This window comes from Scophthalmus maximus, chromosome 15, assembly GCF_022379125.1.
Source record: "Scophthalmus maximus strain ysfricsl-2021 chromosome 15, ASM2237912v1, whole genome shotgun sequence".
Taxonomy (NCBI): Eukaryota; Metazoa; Chordata; class Actinopteri; order Pleuronectiformes; family Scophthalmidae; genus Scophthalmus; species Scophthalmus maximus.
The window spans coordinates 3723021-3739760 of NC_061529.1; the positions used below are offsets into that span (position 1 = coordinate 3723021).

A 16740-nucleotide genomic window follows, 5' to 3' on the forward strand; every position below is an offset into this window, starting at 1 on the left:
CTAAAACTCGTATTACAAAAAAATTCAAATACGTTTTGCAGATTTGAAATTTCCACCTTCAAGGTAAAAAAAAAAAAATCCATCTAGAAAGAATGTTTTTTGCACACGTTTCACGAGGGAGAGTTGATACAAACCTCGACTCTCTCTCCTACGAATTTCACATGAAACAGAATTCACATTTTTCACTCGGACCAATAAGATTGTCACATTAACATAAGACGTCGCAAATTTATTTTAAAAATCCTTATGTTTGGCTCCAAACAAAATGGTTGCGTGAAAATAATAAATCTTCGGCTTTAAAGTACAGCGAGCTACAAAAAGACCAATAAATTATGAAAATAAAGAGAAGTCAACCTGGAAAATGTGAACGTGTGACGCGGATGATTCCTTCAATTTAATTTTTTTTTTTCTTTTGGTCAAAGGCTGTTTGATGATGCAGAGAGAAGCTCAGGTTCTGAACAGTGTCGTGGGGAAAAACACATCTGCACCAGTTTTGGTGTTTTTTCTCTGGTTTAAGACCCTCAAGCCCTTGAAACACAATTGATAAAAAACTACGAGGGCCTCGGGGACGAAATAAGCACCATTCATTCCTAGAAAAACAAACTCGCTCTTTGTTTCTTTCTTGTTTCAAATCCAATGACGACGATGATAAGCCAAACAGACAAAGACCTCCCTCCTCTTCCTCCTCCTCCTCCTCCTCCTCCTCTTCCTCCTCGCTGCACCCCCACTGCTCCCAACAACCCCAACTCATTATTGCTTGCATGTTAATACACACACAGTACGGGAGACCGATTCACGTCTCTGAGAACAGACTCATGTCACAGTCGGACTGCAGCGTGAGCGGCGACGGCGACAACACGGGGTCCCAAAGAACAGAAGATTGAAAAAAACGAGGACTGCCTAATTGTTACGTTTCGTACTCTGTTGTAACGAAGATACACTCCAGTTTTGTGGGGAGAGACACGACACGGACGTTTGCTGGTGCATTCAGGATGTAGCAAGTCACAGATTCTTTGGAGTTTCGTTCGATGGAAACCTGCGGGGGGTTTTCACGTCACCGTCCCGTCGCGGGATGCAATGTTTCCACACACACACACACACACACACACGCACATTAGTCACACACTCGCTACGTTTTCTCAATGCAACTCATCCGAAAACACAATTGGCACAGATTATCAAAATAAATACCCTGGAAGCTTGGCACTATATGCAAAAGAAACCACGTTTTTTCTTCTTTTTTTTTCTGAAAGAAATCTTATAAAAAACTACGTTTTTTTTTCGGTTGTCCTCACTATTACTTATATACTATATGCTGATGAAGGTTACACACCAGTTGTCGTAAACCTCTGAATTACTTCAACTACCACTGAAACAATATAGCTCCTGTTCAAATAGATCTGTCCCCGCCCCCCCCCCCCCCCCCCCCCCCCCCACACACACACAAGCGTACATCGAAATGAAGTATCTAACATCTATCAGACTATCGATAGTGCTGTCGACTGGTATGCATCGCTTTTTTAATAGTGCCTTGTTTCCTCCCCCCCCCCCCCCCCCCCCCCCTCCTCCCTCTTCTTTTAAAACAATCAGTTACTTTTTAAAAGTTAAAATCTGAAACCCAGGAACAAAAACTCTCTTTTAGTTCCGGGCACAGACGGGAAGTCGAGGGCACCTCCCCTCAGACGTCTGTCAGGGCACGTTACCTCACAGGTGTCCCTCCAGGATGCTGGTGACAGCCTGCTCCAGCGACGGGCCTGACGTGGCCCTGGTCGCGGCTGCCGAGGGGCCCTGCAGGCGCTGCAGCTCCAGGATGCTGTCGATGGCACTCTGTAGATGTTCGCTGAGCATGTTGTCCTCTTGGAGGGGCGCGGGCGGCGGACTCGGTCGCGGCTCCGGCCGGGGCGACGCATCCGGCCGGTAACATTTCAGCTTTGGGGCACTGACATCTCTGGGAGGCAACTCGAAGCACGCAGCGGCCGGGGGCTCTGGCATAGAAAGAGGACTTGGGGATTTTATTGTGGCGCTGGGTGCTGTGGTCTGTGGGACTTCGCCGGCGGCGTCACCCTGCGGAGCTCCGTTGGAGGCTTCCTCATCACGCTGAGGGCGCCGGGTCGCTCCGTTCGGTGCCTGAGGGTGGCGCTCGCCCGCGGCTCCGCCGCCGTTGGTCAGCTGCCCCGTGTGGTCCCTCTTGAGTCCGGGGTCGCAGGCCGAGTTGTGGACCACCTTGCGGGAGCCGGACTCCTGCTTGATGGTGAGCCTGAGGGCGCCGCGGGAGCTGGAGCGGTACGTCTTCAGTCCCGGGGGCCGGTCGGACACCCTGGACCAAGCTGGTGGAGAGGAGGAGGAGGAGGGGCTGCCGGAGGAGTCGAGGCGTGAGGGGCCAGAGGGGTGGGCTTCACGAGGGGAAGACGCCGATGTGGTCAAGGCCATCATGAACGACTCTGGAAGAAAGAGAAAGTGATGTAACGGGAGTTTTGGAGTTATGGTGTGCCTCAAGGCTCTGTACTTGGTCCTGGTTTATTTCCTACTTTTCTACTGTCAAGCCTTTTAGTTCATTATTTAACAAATAAAATATTTTAACAAGGTCGTCTTTATTCCCAGAGCTCGACCCAAGCACTTCCTGTTATTGCTCATAAACTTTGAGCTCATCACATTCATCTGAAATGTACAAAATGAAATCATATGTTCTCTTGTTACTTTTCTCAACCAGTGTTTTGCCTCTTTTTGTTGATGTAATTTGTGCTTTATAAATTCTCATGTGCTGTTTCTGTTTTTGCCCTGTGTTCGTTCACATCGTGCCTATTTCACATTCATTTGCTTTAATCATGATTTTTATTTATTTAATTTAATTTACTTTAATAAAAAATACTGAATACATTTTGAGTTTTACTTGGGAGGGCATCAAATATCACGTGAGATTGGTATAAAGAGGGAATCTGCTCTCTTCCATTATTGTTTCATTCATGGGTCCCAGGGTCCAACAGTCTGACATTCATCAGTTTTTCAAGAGCTTCCTTCCCCCGTTCGCCAACTTGTAATTATCGGAACGACCCGGGTTTAATTAGCTCTTAACCTCTCACGTCTTTTTTCCGCCATCACGCAGAGTCTTTCTCGGCACGAGCTCGCTCCACATTTGCACGTCTCAATTACACGTTCACACCCGGGAGCCGCTCTGGAGCTTAATGTGGAGGTGAAGTGTTGAGCTCCGAGGCTCCAGCTGAATTATAGTTTTGCGAGGAGAGAAAAAAAGAGAAAAGTGTCACTAATTCACTTTTCACTGTCCAGATTCTTCCCCGGCCTCAGTCGTGGGATTTGAAACGGCGCCTTTCTCAGTAACACACACACACACACACACACACACACACACACACACACACACACACGGACACAGACACTGTAATGAAGTAGGTGATGATGACTGCTGTCATCATCTCCTGCCGGGACACTGACCTGGGTCTCTGCGGGCTCGCCGCCTGTCCTCCGCTAGAGCGTATCGCTCGGCCTGGAGGAAGAGACGCTCCAGCATCACCATCTCCGCTGACGGACTCGCCTGCTGTGGGGAAACAAAACGATTCACATCCCATCAGACCAACGGCTTCGGCCCGACTGTGCTCCGGCAAAGACGACTCCGCCGAGTCAGGCGACTGTGTTGAAACACGGCCTTGTCTCACAGGCAGCGCGTTGTTGGCTTTAGTTATCTGGCAATTAATGATGGTCGGACGATTCAAGAAGTCGCAGTGTTTAACAGGGGGACAAAACAAAAAGAGCAGCGATTAAAACAAGAGAAGGGTCATAAAACAGGAGACGAAAATGAAGTCACACACAATGGTAATGTCAGAAATTCATAAAGACTGCGAGTAAAAAGGGTTTTAAGAGATTTAAAAGACACTAAGGATGTTGCCTGTTTACTGTACATTTGCATTTAAATCTCTACTTTCAGGTGCTTTTTGTCAGAGAAAATGTAGAGAGCCAACTTCCTCTAAACTGAGAGTTCATTAATGTCTGCATATTAATGTAAATTAATATGCAGACTCTGTTCTGAATCTGGGCTCGATTCCGGACACAGAACTTTACCAATGCAGGTGACGGACTCGTCTCACCTGAGCTTCTCGGACCAGTAGCTGCCTGTATTTGTTCACCATGTCCTTGGTGCGTTTCAGCAGGAAACCGGACACGCTGTCAAACTCCTGGTCCACTGTGGAGCGAGAGAAACACCACCAACCATTAAGCCTAAAGATTCATAATATTATTATGAAAACCCTAATGTGGGCGTGATAAACATCACAGAGCTCATGACATCACGTCTGAAACCTTGTTCATCTTACACCAAGAGGAGGTTTCGGAAGCTTTTTTTTAAAAATGTGTATTGACCTTTTAAATCTGACGTCATGTCTACAGGACTTTATCATTAGAAGCCTATGAAAAAAATATCTGCAGCCTGAATAAATAAGTACCAACACACACGAGCTAAATATGAATTCTGGCTCGTTCACGGCCCCGTCATATATCAGAGCTGGACACTTTGGCACCGGATGTCTGTATGTATCAACCCAGGTCACATTTGCTTTCATATCTACAGCCGATGGTTTTGATTCTCATCATCACACAGCCCACAACTCACAGCTCACCGACCTAAGCTGAAGTCGGTCGGAGTCGGCAGGGGACCGGCGCACGTGTGGTACGGCAGCAGGTGCCGGACGGCGTCCGTCAGCGTGGAAAAGGCCGGGCCGGTGAACGGGTGCTGGACTGCTCCGTGGTCCGAACAAAGCTGCTGCTGGAACCTGGAGGTCACAGGTTGGGGGGGGGGGGGACGACAAATAGTAAAACCTTTCCCTTCCATTTTATTTATTTTAACTGAGAAGTAATAGAAAAGGGGAAACACCCGAGTCAAGTACGACACTTTAACGTCATTATCTGTTTTGACATTTCAGCCAATTTCCAATTGTCCCACGGTCACGACGTGCGTTTGAACATCACGGTTCCTGATTGAAGGTCGTGTCTCCCGTGGCGACGGATCAGGATGAGAGTCGTCTCTTACTGTACCTGTGCCTTCGCATTGCTGGTGTGAGCCGCTCGTCCGTCTGCTGCTCCGGGGAACCTGCCAGCTGGCGGACACATCACATTTTGAGGTCGCATTTTCAAGTCATTAATAATAAATGTACTTCATTTAACCAATGAGACTGGAGCCAATTCAAGGCTGAACCCAGGGTAGAAATGATTTGTTGTGGTGGAAAAACAGGCAATGTGATGTAATTAGAGCTGAAAGGATGAGTCAATTAGTCCGGGATTGGGCCAATGAATTCATCACAACGTCTTCTAATTGTTGTCACATTTTGTTGAATAAAATTCTAAAATGGGAATATTTGCTGTTCTTTTTCTGAGTTGTCTATGATTGTAAATGTTATATTTTTGCGTTTTGAACTGCTGGTCGAACAAAACAAGACGTCAATATATTTTACTGATCGCACTATTTATCAGTTGTTTGAAAAAAATTAACTGACAGATTAATTGATAATGAGAATCATCTGGGGTTGCAGCACTATAAATATGACATAATGAAACGTGATTTTGTTGATTTATGATGCAAATTTGAAACACAAAAATGATGCTCTGGGGGGGAAAAAAAATCACTGTGTTGTTGATTTTTCTACCTTGGTGCCGGTCAGCTGGGTCGTCTGGACGGGGGCACATTCCCTGGGAGGCGGGGGCCCGTGGACCTGGACTCCCGGGGCTGCAGGAGAGCGTGGATGGACGTCGGGAGTAAGCGCTTTACTCTCCACGGCCAAGGCAGCTGTTGGCTCTGATGAAGGACAAAGTGACGGATATGAGGATGAGGATGAGGATGATGAGGATGAGGATGGCGTTTGGATTGAAGATCATGATAACGATAACAGCAATGATGAGGGCGGGAAAAAAAGTTAGAATCAAACAGAAAATGTCCTCATTCAGTGATAGTTAGATTCCTGAAGCTGCAGATGAGACGTACTGTTTTGTGTGTGCTGTTGGACAGCGGACTTGTCTCCTCCTTGGGAGAGACCAGCAGCCGTGGGACCAGGCTGCTGCTGAGGCACCGAGACGCTGACGAGCGCAGGGGAGGACTGACGGGTCGAGGACTGAGGCTGGGAAACGGACGGCTGGACCTGGACCTGGACCTGGACCTTGACCTGGACCTGGACCTGGGGCAGAGGCTGGGAAGCAGACGACTGGATCTGGCCAAATAAGGCCTGTGAGACCTGGAGCTGAGGAGGGACCTGGTACTGGGCTGGGGGCTCGACGAGGAGCTTCGGAGCTGCGGTCTGGGGGACTGAACTCTCGGGTCCAGGCAGAGTAATCTCATGAGGTCCAGCCGGTGGGGAGAAGGCTGCCGGAGCTGTTCTCTCCGTGTCCTGGACCGGAGGGGAGGAGCAGGGCAGCGGCGTGTCCTCGGGGTCCGAGTGAAGCGGAGAAGCCTCGACACACTGGTCAGACGTCGCCGTGTGGGCGTCCTGACCGGGGTCTGCGTGGGTCTGGCGTTGGGTCTCTCTCTCGTCGGCCTCGGGTGAGGCGAGCGACTCCATCGGCACCACCGGCAGCGCTCCAGCCAGCAAGTCGGATGCGATGGGAGAGCTAAGTGCTTGCTGTGGCAGACATGAAGAGAAAGTGTGGTCAGATAAGAGCTCAGAGAGCCTTTAGGAAGCAGCTGATAGTCGACCAATCACTGACCTGTTGCAGACGTTGCATAAAGGCCTGGTTCTGACCCATGGAGCGGGCCACCTCTTCCACCACCTGGGTCATGTCGGCTGGGGGCATCAGAAGTTTGGGCATCTCTGCGGCTGGAGGCGGGGCCGGAGGCGGCTGCTCAGGAGGAGGCTGCAGGAGTGTGACCACAGGGGGAGAGGGGGCCTGCAGCCCCGCGGGGGCGGGCTGCACCGAGACGTGCTGGAGAACGTGACCGTAGGACTATAGAGGGAGGAACCAGACAGAAGCTGCTCTCAGACATGCACTGAAGTCCAGACGTTGTATGTGACAACACAGAGGTCCGCAAATGTTGCTCCGGACATTTTCCAGAACTTTCCCTGTCATGTCCTGCCCTCCTGCATGCTCAACACATAGAATGTTCCAGAAAGTTTCCCTGCTGGTGGGAACGCATGTGACTCGATCAAACTCGAAAGGCCAACTCCGGAAAAAATACTCCGGACCCAATTAACCGAACATTTTCCGGAGTTCATGTCTGAAAACAGCTAGAGTGACATAAAAATGAGTACGGGTGTTTTTATTTCTCATCAAGTGTAAAATTGAGTTTGTCACTTACTACTACTATTATTTTTCAAAACGCAGCTATACGAGAATTTGATTCGATGATAAAAACTACTACTTAATTTCATATTTTTTGAAGATGTTGTGTAACCAGCAGAGATCTGGCTCTGCACTGATTTTTTACATGTTGAAACAGCCCAGTGTGTTGCAATCAATTGTCTTCATCAGAATACATGTTGTGGCATATCAGAATGTGTGTGTGTGACCAAGAAGTACAGCAATGCTTCTTTTTAAACCTCAGAAGAACAACGCAGATTTAAAAAATCAAATACATTTTTGGAGGGACCTTTTCCTGGCAAATCGACTGCTCTCCATTCATTTAGACACAGGAAGAAAAACCAATCCGTAACGTTGATCCTCAAGAGTCCATTATCATTTTGTAGTAGTAATTTTGATAACACAACCCTGACAAGTTTTAAGCCCCTGCGTATAGATTTGTACAAAACATGAAAATAAACAGAAACTGGTGAACACCCGGAATACATCGCAGCAGCATGCTCGGCAAATGGCTATATTGAAAGTTGCTGATTTAATAAACAGAAGAAAACCTAAACACGTACAGTCCTTCAAATCAATGTTCATACTTTCACCCTACACCAGGGGCGTTTCGAGGGACTTTCTGGGCCCCCGGGCAAAAGGGACCTAGTGGGCCCAACAACGAACCGGGGGCCTTGTTGGTGTCTTTGTACATGGCCTATCATAGAGTTTAAGGGGGTTCACACAAAATGGTTGTTGCCATGTACTAACTTAATCAGCCAATCCTTTCAGTTCAGAGCTCCGAGCAATTGTTTGATTTGCCTACCCTGTTGCGCCACACTCATCATCATTCAACATATCCTGGTGTAAAATCTGCTTTCAACTCCAAAAACAACATGGTGCCTTCAGGCTGATGATACCTCTAATATTTTAACCGTTACACCGTTTGATTTCAAGGAAATCTTCTATACACAATTTCGCATTCGCCGGCATAGAAGATTTTCTCTTAACATCCTGACACTGCGGAGGTAGTGGTATACCTTACCTGCGGTATTTGGTGGAACGCTTCTTCGGAACTGCTCCTCTCCTCTTGAACAGCTCTCTCCGGCAGCAGCACCACAGACGCCTGCTGGAGGCTCAGCTGACCCTCCGTCACTCCGACCGCGGGAGCCGGGGCCTGGGCGGCAAAGGGGAGCCCCTGAACCACCGAGGGGCCGTTGACGATTGAGATGGAAGTGAGATCCGAGGGAAGCACCCCTGAACTGTTGATCAGGGTGATGTGGTTTCTGAGAGCGGGACTGTGGACCAGGGTGGCGCGCTGCCCCTGTCGTCCTGGGGTGTAGGTTCCCGCCAGCTGTGCTTGCATCTGGAAGACAGTAGGGGGCGCTGACTGTAGATGCAAGGGTCCTGAAAGCACGGTGGCCTGGCGGAGCGCTAGCTGCCCTGTGGGGGTGGTGAAGACGGGGCTGAAGTTCAGCTGTCTTTGGGGCACCGTTAGGATCTGAGAGCCGTCTACGAGCTGCCCGGCGGACTGCGTCATGCCGTGGACCGATGGGCCTTGGTGAGTGGGAGTCAGCAGCGATCGGGCTGCGCTGGCAGACTGGGAGATTGTGACCGGGGACTGGCCTGGAAGAAGGAACTGGTTTTGGCCGTGGAAGAGTCCCTGAGGCTGGAGCACAAAGGAGCCGCCCTGGTTGACTAACTGCAGGCTGACTGACTTGTGGAGCTGCTGGTTGGGCTGCGGCGGTGGAGCTGTAGGCTTTTGGCCTGGTGGTTGGGACAGTAAAATATTCGGTGAGGCGGTCCCAGGGACGAAGGTAAGAGCTGGAGTGGGCTTCTGCCCAGAAGGCTTGGGGCTAATTTGAACCAGCCTGGGCTGAATGCTGATGGGGAGCTTGGGTTGGATGTGCAGGGGGGCCCTCTGCAGCACGATTCCTTGCGCGGCCGCTGTTGCTCTCAGGGTCGGGCTGATGAGAGAATGGCCGGTCACACTGGGAACAGCATTGTGGATGATCATACTGGAGCCCTGGGCAGGACTCAGAGAGAAGGAGGTCTCCGGAGAGGGAGCAGGGAACACATTTCCAGGCAGGAGCCCCATCAGCTGAGGTGGGGCGGCGGGTTTTAGAGATGGGCAGCCAGGCCCGACAGCCAGGAGCGAGGGCTGGGGAGGCTCCACCGCCGCCTGGGTGTCTCTGGGCAACGCCGCGGTGACGGGCAAGGTCACAGACTTGTGCACGAATGGTACGATGGGAGGAGAGAGGAGAGGAGCCGGCGAGTACAGGGACAGGCTGTCCCCGGTTTGGGACAGACCCGCCTCCAGAGCCATGGTCTGCTCCGTGATCTCCGCCTCCTGCAGGCTCTGCTGGAGGATGTCACACGCCACCTCCGCCTCCTCCGCCTCCGGCACGTCTCCCTTCTTCGCCTCGCATCCGCCCTCCGCGGGTTGCCCACCCTGCACCCCCTGTGGGTCTTCTCCACCCTCCGGCGATGACAGGAGAGCCTCCTCCAGGAAGGATAGATCCACACACCCGGCTTGAGGCGTGTCCGGGGAATCCACGCCATCTCCCAGCAGAGAGACGGGGCTCTGAGGGGGGCAACAGTGGGAGATGGAAGATGGAGAGAGAGAGCGGTGCGGACGCCAGCAGAGAAGAAGCAGAGAGAAAAGGAGGGGAGACTTGTGTTATTAGCAGGAGTTAACAGGAAGCAGTTTCGGGCACAGAAGGAGAGAAAACGAATTCCCGCCGGGGGCGGGAGTGTTGGTTGTTGTGACGCTGCTGGTTGTGGATCCAGACACTCACCGGGGCATCTGTGAAGAGGGAGGGCTCCCCAGAGGAGGAGCTAATGAGCAGGTCTTCAGTCTGCAGCTGGTGGGACAGAATCACACGATTTTGGGGTTGGGCCCGCCACGTGCATTCAGTATGTGCCAAGAAATATTTCTAACTTAAAAGCATCACTTGAACTATTGATCTTTTAAAAACAAAAATCTGACTCTGTCTCTAGAGCACCTCTGTTACCTCATTGGTCCCATGAAGGAAGTCGTTCAGGGCTTGGGGGTCACTGCGAAGATGAAGAGAGAGGGAGGAGGTTACAATCGCAATCGGAATCGGTTGAACCCCTTCCCCTTCAATGTATTTTATTATTGTATCATAGGCTGTGTTGGTTAAATCCCGCTGCGTCCGAACTCACCACAAAACATCAAGTAGACAAGTCCCATCTTCATCCTCCATGTCAACTGAGGGGAAGAGGAGGACAGATGTGATCACGTGAATGAAATTTACATGAGGAGGATGAATCAGCGAGTGAAAGGTGACTCATTTCACATATTTTCGAATGTTGCGACAGTTTACGGCATCACTGACGTTCTTTTCTCACCCTCTGAGAAATAAGATCTCAAAAATAAAAGTTCTGACAACTGGTTGCTATCTGAATTTAAGATCCTCCTCTCGGTCAAACACCAGCTACACGTCAGACATGCTCAGTTTATGCACCTTTATTTTTTGATTGGCATCCTCCTAAAGCGTTATCACTGTTCTCTCATAGCCTATGAAAATGTGGATATATTGTATATGTAACTTGAACTGATTTTTGTGTCATCATTTTCTCATTTTAAGGAATTTGCTGCAATCATTTTTGGTCGATCAAAAGATTTGGACGATTCATTTGTATTGATTCACTCCTGGCAGTCAAATGACCAACATTTTCTGAAATAAAGGTCATGGCCTCAGAGTGGACGTCGATTTTGAGCCGGTGTGTCCTGGCGCAGAGAGAGAGAGAGAGAGAGAGAGAGAGCGGACCAGGATACAGGAACCTACTTCATATGTGAGAGGCCCCATACAGAGCGGGTCGAGCTGAGTTCTGGTGGTGGCCTCATGGGAAGTCGTGGCCGGGCGTCGGTGTCTGCGGGCGGAGGGAGGCCGGGCCCAGGCGGCGGGACGGAGACGGAGACGGAGACGGAGAGGGGTCCAACTCCCTGTGATGATGGGGCATCGCTGCGTCGTCACGGTGGAGAGGCTGGACGTGGACACACACACACACACGTTATGAGGTCACTTGAGGTTACCAGAGGCCAAAAAAACCACACACTCACATCTCACCAGTTGAGACACAAGATCAATATGTGATTGATCAGCTTTTGAGGTTGCAGACATCAGACATCAGGACCAAGTCTGGACCGATAACAGCATCATCATATACTTATTTTTTCGGACCGTATTGATTGTGCCTGATGCTGATGAGGGGGAAATGGAAGCCTATGGTTGTGGCAATTATCACAGAGGGGGGGGGGGCACATCTGAACACCTCAGCTGTGGATGGGACTCATGGCTGAATTGAGAAACACACACACACACACACACAATGTGTAACCGCTCGGGCTCATCATCATCATCATCAGCATCATCATCAGCAGCAGCCAGGTCACCACATCCCTCACACAAGCCTCGATGTCCACGAGGACACGAGGACACGAGGAGAGAGGATGGTCCCCGGCGCGATGCTGACGCTGATGCTGATGCTGATGGAGCCGCTGACATGTCGGTTGTTTACCACGCGTCCTCCGCATCAACAGCCTCAAGGTTCCGCATCGCACCAATGAACGAGCGACTCCTCATCCGAGTCTGCGGCGGCGGCGCGGGGCGACATCCCGCGGCCACGGCAGCCACCGGGGTCCGGTGATGCGTTTGTGGGTTACGTAAGGTGAATGTGTGTTCATGTGAAATGAATGCCCCCCCCCCCCCCCCCCCCCCCCCCCAAAAAAAGGATGCGGGATGCGGAGCCGCCGGTTGTAGAAAAAACCTTGCTGGTGTTTTCTTCCCCTTTTCTTCTTCCCCCTTTTTTATTCTCTTTCATATAAATAATAATAATTATTGTTATCATTTCCCCGAGTGGGACCACGGCGGCTGATGACGACTCCTGTAAATCATATCGCGGTAACAAAAGATGTGTGTGTGTGTGTGTGTGTGTGTGTGTGTGTGAGAAATATCAGTTGCACGCACGCAGCCAGACCCCCGAGCGATTCTCCTCAGACATCCCCGCCAGAGTATCATTCCGCAATTCAGGAGGAGGAAGAAAGAAGAAGAAAGAACAAAACCAAAGAGGAGGAGGAGGAAGAGAAGAAAAAAAAACTCACCCCTTCTTTGTGGTTTATTGTCCTGTCAAGCGGGCCTCTGCGCCATCGATTCTCACTCAGTGGTCTTTTCAGATGCTAAGAGGAGGAGAGGGGGGTGGAGGAGGGCTGGTGGAGGAGGAGGAGGAGGGTAGGGTGGGCTGGTGGATGGGGTAGGGTGGGCTGGAGGAGGAGGAGGGGAGGCGGAGGGGAGGAGGAGGGTAGGGTGGGCTGGAGGAGGAGGAGGAGGGGAGGGAGGAGGGGAGGGTGGGCTGGAGGAGGAGGAGGGGAGGCGGAGGGGAGGAGGAGGAGGAGGAGGGGAGGCGGAGGGGAGGAGGAGGAGGAGGAGGGGAGGGTGGGCTGGAGGAGGAGGAGGGGAGGCAGAGGGGAGGAGGAGGGTAGGGTGGGCTGGAGGAGGAGGAGGAGGGTAGGGTGGCCTGGAGGAGGAGGAGGGGAGGCGGAGGGCTGGTGGAGGAGGAGGAGGGGAGGGTGGGCTGGTGGATGGGGTAGGGTGGGCTGGAGGAGGAGGAGGGGAGGCGGAGGGGAGGAGGAGGTTAGGGTGGGCTGGAGGAAGAGGAGGAGGGTAGGGTGGCCTGGAGGAGGAGGAGGGGAGGCGGAGGGGAGGAGGAGGAGGAGGAGGGGAGGGTGGGCTGGAGGAGGAGGAGGGGAGGCGGAGGGGAGGAGGAGGGTAGGGTGGGCTGGTGGAGGAGGAGGGGAGGAGGAGGGTAGGGTGGGCTGGTGGATGGGGTAGGGTGGGCTGGAGGAGGAGGAGGGTAGGGTTGGCTGGAGGAGGAGGAGGGGAGGCGGAGGGGAGGAGGAGGAGGGGAGGCGGAGGGGAGGAGGAGGAGGAGGGGAGGATGAGGGCTGGAGGAGGAGGAGGGGAGGCGGAGGGGAGGAGGAGGAGGAGGGGAGGATGAGGGCTGGAGGAGGAGGAGGAGGGGAGGAGGAGGGCTGGTGGAGGAGGAGGAGGGTAGGGTGGGCTCGAGGAGGAGGAGGAGGGGAGGAGGAGGAGGAGGGCTGGTGGATGGGGTAGGGTGGGCTGGAGGAGGAGGAGGAGGAGGGTAGGGTGGGCTGGAGGAGGGGAGGAGGAGGCGGAGGAGGAGGAGGGCTGGTGGATGGGGTAGGGTGGGCTGGAGGAGGAGGAGGAGGGGAGGGGTGCAAGGGAGGGAGGGGGGAAGAGGGGGGTGAAGGGGGGTACCGGGGTGGTGGGTGAGAAACTGACAGACTGCGAGGAACGATCACAACACAAAAGGTGGAGGAAGAGAAAAAAAAAAAGAGAACTGGGTTACAACTGAGAGGAGGCGGCGAGGATCCAGAGGAGAGTTTGCGGCCGCAGGAGGAGCTCCGTCGTCAGGGCGGCAGACGCGTCGACTGGAGCTCATTCATCCCAGTTTACACGTGTCTGTTATTGATTTTCATTTTGTCATCAAAGCGAATATCCATTTTAATGTAAAAATCAATATTTCGAGACGTGCTCATTTGAGACGTGTCAAAAAGTGTGGGGGGAAAAGTGTGGAATTTCTGATATGTTCTCAGTACTTCTCTAGTGATCAGTTACAGGCTTTTCTAAAAAAACTGAAAAAGGCACAAAAGACAGAAAAAAGTTTGAAAGCAAATCATTGGAAACATTTTTTTCATCTCATCATGAAGTCATCTATTTTTAAATTCAAATTATTTCAAATCCCCCCGCCACATTTAAAAAATATAATCAATATAAATTGTTTTATTAACTAGTATCTAATGATTTACAGAATATTACCATGCATGTGCACAACTGCAAAACAAACTCATCAAGTTAAACATTTCTGTAGATGGTGCCAAAATGTGTTAGTAGGAATGGGGGGTAAAATAAGGAATAAAAAAATGTGAACAAAAATAAAGTAATAATTTTCACCATGTACCAAAATAATCTAAATATGCTAATTTGTCACTGTATTGAGTGAAAAGGGGGATATGACCATGTGATACTGCAAAATAAAATAATTGGAAACAGTTTTGTACAGTTTAAAAAACAAAACTGGATTAAATGGGAGAAAAAAAAAGTAGGAAAAACGTGAAATACATAGAGAAATGAGGAATATGAGAATGAAAAATGGAGGATTAGAGGAAGATGGTAAAACTGAATGAAAAAATAAAAGGGAAAAAGGATGGCGCAAATAAAATGATTATGAAATAAGGAAAAACAAAAGGACGACACTTACTGAAAAGGAAATCTTTATTAATGAGTCAAACATTATAAGATACAAAACACATCTCCTCTCCATGAAGAAAAAAAACAATCAACTTTGAATAAAAACTTCTCAAACCAACGTAAAACTTTTTGAAAACAAGTTACATATAGTAAACATAGTATCGACCCCCCCAACCACAGCCGCCTCCCCCTCATCTGTTCACCTCCTCAGAGGCGTCACTTCGCCGCCTGCTGGGCCTGACGGCGAAGCAGCACGTAGATCTTCTCTTTGATCCAGTCCTTGTTGTACGGCTGGTACGTCTGTGTGTCGGTACGATACCTGAGGAGAGAATATACATAACTTTTTGATCATCACTTTTATTGATGGTCAATCTCCGATCTGCACAGACAGACGAGGATTCTCATCGTAAAAAACATGAACCGCTAAAATCAAACGAGACACGTTTGGCCTCGACGACCTCTTTGTACACAAAAGCGTCCTCGTCAAACTTACACCAGACAGCTGAGGTCGGCCAGGTCGTCGATGAAGTCAAACAGCTGGCTGATGTCGTACGTGATGGACGGACTGTTGGGGTTCATCCTCTTCAGATGCTCCTCGTACATCTTGCACACACCTGGGCAGGAGACAAAGAGAACATCAGGCCTCGCACTGTCAGAACCCGCTAACAGACCTTCAGGAGAGCAGCACATCATCATCATCATCATCATCATCGTCGTCGTCACTTACCTTCCATACACTCGTTGACCGATTCGTAGTCGGCGTACGTCCTCCCCTCGGGCCTCTTGGTCGGCTGCACCAGCAGGATGGTGTGGGACTGGAGAGCCAGAACAGATGTGGTTGAGTTATCAATTTCAACACAATTCCTGATTTAACCCCCCCAAAAAATCATACATGACGTAAAAAGTACTAAATGCTAGTTTACATATTCACAGTTTGTTGATTCCACAGACATTAGTGAACAATCATCACAATGTGATGTTCCGTTTAAAGCTGAGACAGACGCCTGAGCCCTTGAGCTGAATCTTCATCTCAGATAAATACAACCAAATACATTGAACTTTAACTTAAAAGAAATAAACATCTATTATATGTCAAATGTAAACGTAGATGCACATATTAGAGCCGGGCCGATATATCAGTCGGGCCCTGAACACATCGACCGATACGTCCGTGAAAGGCTAATATCGGCCGAAATTATCGGCAAACCGATATATCGGTCGGGCCCTGAACACATCGACCGATACGTCCGTGAAAGGCTAATATCGGCCGATATATCGGTCGGGCGCTACATCTGACACTGTGAACACAAGCACTTTCAGCTCAAATGACGTTTTGAATATACTTGTACTGGAATGTTTTGGGTGTTTAAGTATTTTTGTTGTGTTTTGATCAGCAGAAACTCTCGAGCTTCACTCGGTCGCACAGTCCCAAACGGCCCCCCCCCCCCCCACCCCCCACCAGCACCAGCAGCTACATGCTAACGCTAACAGGGAGCTTGTGTCTCCGCCGCACATCTCGCTGTAGCTGAGGTTAAAAACATGCCGACGCGTCAGTTTGACTGAACCGAATCACACGGACACATCCGCTCCGCGAACGTGGCACCGTCGCGACGCACTAACCATGTTTATCGTCGCTCTTTCAGTCGCTTGCGGTCGTTTTTCTTCTCGGGATCCTCGCTCCTTCTCGCTCAGCGGGGTTTGACCTCTGCCACCGGAAGTACACCGCACCGTCGATTGCCGCATTCAAGTAACGTCTGCAGAGTGGGAGAAAACCACCGTTATTGCAATTCACGAGGTGGTTAAAACCGTAACGCTAATCTTATTCCGATACTTTATGATTGTTATGTGTTTGTAGAAGTTTGTAAGTTTCTATTGGGATAAAAAAGTCTGTTTCATTATTTGAAGGAGACAGGACTTATGCAAATAATTTTATTTATTTATTTATTTATTCATTCAATGGCTATTTATTCATTTTTATTTAGTTTTGGTTAAAATAAATTTGGGTAGAAAACTCTGGCTCACACTCCAACATAGAAGGTGGCGATAATGCACCATAACGCTGGTTTGCAGCCCGCCAGTAAAAAAAAAAAGGAAGAAGAAGAAGAAGTAGTTCATTAGTGAAAGTCTGTAGAATTAATAGACTCCATTTGTTTATGTTTATGTCAAAATTAGT

General features: G+C 50.1%; 2 protein-coding genes across 2 annotated transcripts; both read right to left on the reverse strand.

The window, feature by feature from the left end:
- Window positions 1-1597: 1597 nt before the first annotated feature.
- si:ch211-168d23.3 (BRD4-interacting chromatin-remodeling complex-associated protein) lies at window positions 1598-12517 on the reverse strand. The gene is made up of 14 exons (XM_035610630.2): window positions 12401-12517; window positions 11085-11283; window positions 10459-10504; window positions 10287-10329; window positions 10071-10136; window positions 8318-9856; window positions 6703-6939; window positions 5987-6617; window positions 5652-5800; window positions 5044-5105; window positions 4633-4781; window positions 4101-4195; window positions 3451-3553; window positions 1598-2441 (listed from the first exon to the last, which is right to left on the reverse strand). The coding sequence occupies exons 3-14, from the start codon at window positions 10497-10499 to the stop codon at window positions 1705-1707; spliced, it is 3852 nt and encodes a 1283-aa protein (XP_035466523.1). The 5' UTR covers window positions 10500-10504; window positions 11085-11283; window positions 12401-12517; the 3' UTR covers window positions 1598-1704.
- Window positions 12518-14573: 2056 nt separating this feature from the next.
- LOC118286318 (enhancer of rudimentary homolog) lies at window positions 14574-16320 on the reverse strand. The gene is made up of 4 exons (XM_035610669.2): window positions 16188-16320; window positions 15295-15382; window positions 15061-15181; window positions 14574-14886 (listed from the first exon to the last, which is right to left on the reverse strand). The coding sequence occupies exons 1-4, from the start codon at window positions 16308-16310 to the stop codon at window positions 14784-14786; spliced, it is 435 nt and encodes a 144-aa protein (XP_035466562.1). The 5' UTR covers window positions 16311-16320; the 3' UTR covers window positions 14574-14783.
- Between the last annotated feature and the right edge of the window lie 420 nt (window positions 16321-16740).

Bases quoted from the DNA above. Each gene is read 5' to 3' on its own strand.
- LOC118286318 (XM_035610669.2), bottom strand. From the start codon at position 16,310: ATGCGGCAATCGACGGTGCGGTGTACTTCCGGTGGCAGAGGTCAAACC. The intron at 15,182-15,294 runs GTAAGTGACGAC...TCTCCTGCCCAG, and splicing joins GGTCAACGAGTGTATGGAAG to GTGTGTGCAAGATGTACGAG. The intron at 14,887-15,060 runs GTAAGTTTGACG...TTCTCTCCTCAG, and splicing joins GCCGACCTCAGCTGTCTGGT to GTATCGTACCGACACACAGA.
- si:ch211-168d23.3 (XM_035610630.2), bottom strand. From the start codon at position 10,499: ATGGAGGATGAAGATGGGACTTGTCTACTTGATGTTTTGTG. The intron at 5,106-5,651 runs GTAGAAAAATCA...TGTGTCCGCCAG, and splicing joins CCCAGCTGACCGGCACCAAG to CTGGCAGGTTCCCCGGAGCA. The intron at 4,782-5,043 runs GTACAGTAAGAG...TGTGACCTCCAG, and splicing joins CCAGCAATGCGAAGGCACAG to GTTCCAGCAGCAGCTTTGTT.